Source organism: Benincasa hispida, chromosome 11 (genome assembly GCF_009727055.1).
Source record: "Benincasa hispida cultivar B227 chromosome 11, ASM972705v1, whole genome shotgun sequence".
NCBI lineage: Eukaryota > Viridiplantae > Streptophyta > Magnoliopsida > Cucurbitales > Cucurbitaceae > Benincasa > Benincasa hispida.
The window spans coordinates 58,495,740-58,500,522 of record NC_052359.1 but is presented as its reverse complement, the minus strand read 5'-3'; the positions used below and the strand labels follow the sequence as shown (position 1 = coordinate 58,500,522).

At 27.3% G+C, this 4,783-nt stretch overlaps 1 protein-coding gene across 1 annotated transcript; it reads left to right on the top strand.

The window, feature by feature from the left end:
- Positions 1–938: 938 nt before the first annotated feature.
- On the top strand, positions 939–4,783 carry LOC120091833 (alpha carbonic anhydrase 7-like). Its single transcript, XM_039049975.1, has 7 exons — positions 939–1,120; positions 1,235–1,452; positions 2,157–2,263; positions 2,954–3,068; positions 3,915–4,076; positions 4,434–4,487; positions 4,594–4,783. The coding sequence occupies exons 1-7, from the start codon at positions 1,042–1,044 to the stop codon at positions 4,681–4,683; spliced, it is 825 nt and encodes a 274-aa protein (XP_038905903.1). The 5' UTR covers positions 939–1,041; the 3' UTR covers positions 4,684–4,783.

Below are 4,783 nucleotides of genomic sequence, written 5' to 3'. Positions count from 1 at the left end.
TATTTATTACTAAGCAAAAAACAGAAATATGTGTTCACCAATGAGACCAAGCTAATAACTTAGAAAAACATACATTTTTATATGTGTTCACCAATGCTGTAACATAAATATATCAAATCTTTCTAGAGGTTGGTTTCATGTGAATAAATATTAATTTGTAATTAACTTAACACCCAAGTCAGGAAGAGGGAGAGTCAAAATTGTAAAGCAATCATATATCATTTTTAAATATTGCAAATATTATGCTTTGTTTTTTATCACCTAAACCCAACCAAAAGCCTCCATCATGTCTCTTCTGGTAATCAGTCCTCCTTTTTCCTCTCCCAAAAAAGTACAAAATTTCTAAAATTATTATATTCTTAATTTATTTTCAAAAAGTATTACGATTGGACTGTTTTTAAATATAAAAAATAAATCAAAATATTTATAATTAATAATAAAATATCACATTCTATTATAGACATGATAGATACAGATAATAATTTATTGTTATCTATCGCGATCTATAGACTGTAATATTTTGCTATTAGTTATAAATATTTTTAGCATACTTAGAATTGTTTTTTTAAAAGATGTTAGATGTTAATAATTATACCAACTTCCTTATGCTTAGAAACTTTTTGAAACGCTACTGAACTTCAAAAGAAAATTCAAAAAGTACTTTGTATTTATGAGAGCCATCGTTTAAGTAATTTTCAATTTAGCCAGACAAAAACAAGCAGACAAAAAAACAGCCATGAACAAGAACAACAATATAAACTATTCTTAACCAAATAAAAATAATAATAAAAAAAATAGAATTTCAAATTTCAACCCTCTCCCTTGGACAAACTTTTATTCATTAAAAATTAAACCTTCAAGAAATAATTGTTAAGAACTCTCCACCATCGCCACCTTCTGCAAGAAACCTACAAGAAACTAAACCCCTTCTCCAAAACCTCTATAAATCCCTCTGCCTATAATTCACCTTCTTCTCAATCCGAGCTTTTTTTCTCGATTACTACGTTCAATCTTCTACAACTTCACTTTGCTTCTTTGATAATGTTGACATTAAACCAAAGAGCTTCTGCTTTAGCCTTCTTCATCTTGATCCTAACCTCGGCCATAGCGCAAGAAGTTGGTAAGTACTTAATTCAAGACAAAGCTAGAAATTTTCATAAAGAAATAAAAGTTTGTATTATAACATCTCTTTAAAATTATTATACTTTTTTGTTCTGATAATGGGAATTTGTAGAGGATGAAAGTGAGTTTAATTACATAAGAGGGAGCGAGAAAGGGCCAAAAAGATGGGGAGAGATTAAGAGAGAATGGTCGAAATGCAACAATGGTGACATGCAATCTCCCATTGATTTGTCGACCAAGAGAGTCAAAGTTGTCAAAAATTTGGGTCAACTTAAGAAGAAATACAAACCCTCCATTGCCATTGTCAAGAATCGAGGACACGATATTTCGGTAACATTTAGAATATGGATATTTGTCAAATTATCATTGATAACCATTGATCTCACAAGTTATTGTTTGCATCTTTGGAGGAATTGAGTAGATTTAGGAATAATGAGGAATATTGAAAATCTTACCAAACCAAAAATTCTCTATCCTATTTTTTTATTTTTAATTATTTAGTTCATATGAACTTTCAAATCTGTGTTTATTTAGGTTAAATTACAAACTTTATGTTTATTTCTACCATTTTTTTTGGGTAAGTTCTTCACATTTGAATATTAAATAAAATTAAGTTTTCAAGAACCATTTTTTTTTATATAGTTTTAAAATATGGTTTGATTTTATAAAACACGTAGATATTTTTTTTTTTTTTAAAAAAAAAACTATAAATAGAAGAAGTGAGTAAGTAAATTTAATTTTTAAAAACAAAAAACACAAATGTTAATCAAAGAATCAGGTTTAGATTGATAGAGAAATCAAAATTTGCAACCACCCTCAAACAAATACAAATTTTAAAATTAAATTATTATGAGAGTAAATACCTGCTCCACTGTTCTAGCTCTTGCCTCTTATAGGCTCAAACCATTTGTCAAAATATGTTATATAATAAATAAACCTTTGTTATTATTATTAATTTTTTTTAACTTATTAATTATTAAACTAAAAATATTTAACTTAAGATTTTTTTCATGTAAAATATAATAATTAAACAGGTTAAGTGGGAGGAAAATGCAGGATTAATCGAGATTAATGGCACAGATTATCTTCTTCAACAAGCTCATTGGCACTCTCCTTCCGAACATACTCTTAATGGAAGAAGGTCAATCTCTCATCTCTATCCTTTTTTTTTTTTTTTTTTTTTTTGCTGCCTGATGAAATATTATTAATTTTTATCATTGTATTATTAATGATAACGTTCAAAAAGAAAAAAAAAAAAAACTTTGGGGGCGTTTAAGACTAGAAGTTAGTTATTATAGTTGGATTATAATAGTTTGTGTTTGGGTATAACTATTTTAGTTTGAGAAGAAAATAGTAAACACTATAGCAAAGAATTTTTTAAAAAAATGATAAATATACAATAGTAAAAACTATAGCAAATGGTAAACAATCTAACAATTAAGAGTTTTGAAATAATATTAACAGTAGCGAATTAGAGACTAACTACAAAATAGTATTTGGTGTAGTAAGAGGTGGTTATTATAGTATTAAAAACGCCGTCCCCTTTGTAGTTTCTAATTTTTGTGAGTTTAGTTTCTATTTAGTTGTTGAGGTTTCAAAAAAAATTTATTCAAAAATAAAAGTATATATTTAGAAACTTAGAGACTTTCTCCTAATTTTTAAAATATAATTTTCAATTACTTTTTAAATTTGACGAGATGTTTCTATACAATAAAAATTGGAAAACAAAAATCATTAATGAAAAAAAATGAAAAATAAATAAGCAAACAGAAGGTAATTAAAATTATTCCCACTTCAATTCTTTTAATTTTAATTTATGAAATGAATTTAGGTACGATTTAGAGCTTCATTTGGTTCACCAAAGCTCAAACCCAAATGCCAAATACCCCATTGCTGTTGTTGGCATCTTCTACATGATTGGTCGTCCTGACTCTTTCCTCTCCAAGGTAACCAATGATTAAATTCATAACTTATTGTAGACTTAATTATTTAAGCTTCCTTTGACAACAATTTTGTTTTTTATTTTTAAATTTCATGTTTGCTTTCTCTCAATTTTTTCCAATTATAGTTTTTACCTTTGTTAACAAAATACTTAAATTGTTAGTCTTTGAATATAGTACGAGGGATCAATAGATATATCCAGACATCTTAATTAAGTTGACATATTCATAACACCGTCATCACATCTTGGTCCAAAAGAGTTGCATTATTATAAAAATATATACAAGGAACATAGAAAGCTCATAGTTTTGTTACAAAAAGGGAAATGCTAGAGAAAAATCTTCCAATTAAGAGATATTAGAAATTTGGGTTGGGTTGGATCAACTCGAATTTTTAAAATTGTAATACAAATCCAAACCCAACCCAATTCGAAATTAAAATTAACCCAATCCAATCCTTATAGTATGGATTAGGTAGTCTGAGTTGTTCGAGTTGTAGTGTCATTTGAACACCTCTATTAGGAGAAGTTGATGAAATTATGCTCAGACGCTTCGTCCTGATTTTTGCACAAAAATGCACCCATTTAGACGTGACATGAGGAGCTTTAGTTTGGCAGTTGTTTTCAGTTTATTTTTTTTAAAAAAAAAAAAATAATAAATTGACTTAACCTTTAGAATTGAAAATTGATAATAAAACTTAAAAATTTATAGTTAGAAGTAGTGTTTATAAATTTAATTTTAAAAAATAAAAATAAACGAAAAGAATATTGAGTAGGACGTAAAGTTATATGTAATAGAATATAAATTTAATATGTGATATGAAGAGTAACAAAATGTTATTGAAATGTTTAGATGAGTAGAAAAATAAAGGCATTGAATGAAGTTAAAGAGATGAAAGCAGGAAGCATAGATCCAAGATGGATAAAAATGGGTGGGAAGAAGTATTATAGATATATGGGCTCCCTCACTGTCCCTCCTTGCACTGAAGGTGTCATTTGGAACATTAACAAAAAGGTATTATATTTTCTTTTCTTTTATTTTCTCCCTAATAATTAACTTAATCAAATATGCTCAATATTATGTCTATATTCTTCTATGTTTCCTTCTACTTATACATTACTGCCAATGTCCCCATTTTTGTTCTCAATTTCTATATTACTATAATTTCTTGAAATTTGAGTGAATATATTATGTGGTAAAAAAGTTCCAAGTGTTCTTACTCATTAGTTTCAATATATATATATATATATATATTTATAAATTTGTCGATTTTTATATTTTCCAACAATATCAACTAAAATTCAGAAACAAATCGAAGGATTTTTTTTTTTTTTTCACAATTAATTCCTTTTTTTAATGGAATGATCTCAGATAGGAACGGTATCAAGGGAACAAGTGAAGCTTCTTAGATCGGCTGTTCATGACGTAAGTTCTATGGAGTTCTAAATTTTCATCTTTTTTGTTTTAATTAAAACGACATGTCGGTTTTTTCTCTTTTCTCTTATTTTATTTTTCTTAATGTGAATTGTAGTCTGCGGAGAAGAATGCAAGACCAATCCAACCACATAATGGACGACAAGTCGACCTCTACAACCCAAACCCAACGCAGACACCCAATTGAAATTTATAGTTCACTTTATTTTTTTTTCTTTTTAGGATAATTGAGAATTTAATTATTTCCTTCCTTTGTTTATCATCTATTATTTCATTGTTATCCTCAA

What these genes read in the sequence shown, in the direction of transcription:
- LOC120091833 (XM_039049975.1), top strand. Translation starts at nt 1,042, where the DNA reads ATGTTGACATTAAACCAAAGAGCTTCTGCTTTAGCCTTCTTCATCTTG. An exon ending in GGCCATAGCGCAAGAAGTTG is followed by an intron (nt 1,121 to 1,234) that starts GTAAGTACTTAA and finishes GGGAATTTGTAG; the next exon opens with AGGATGAAAGTGAGTTTAAT. An exon ending in TTTGGAACATTAACAAAAAG is followed by an intron (nt 4,077 to 4,433) that starts GTATTATATTTT and finishes GAATGATCTCAG; the next exon opens with ATAGGAACGGTATCAAGGGA.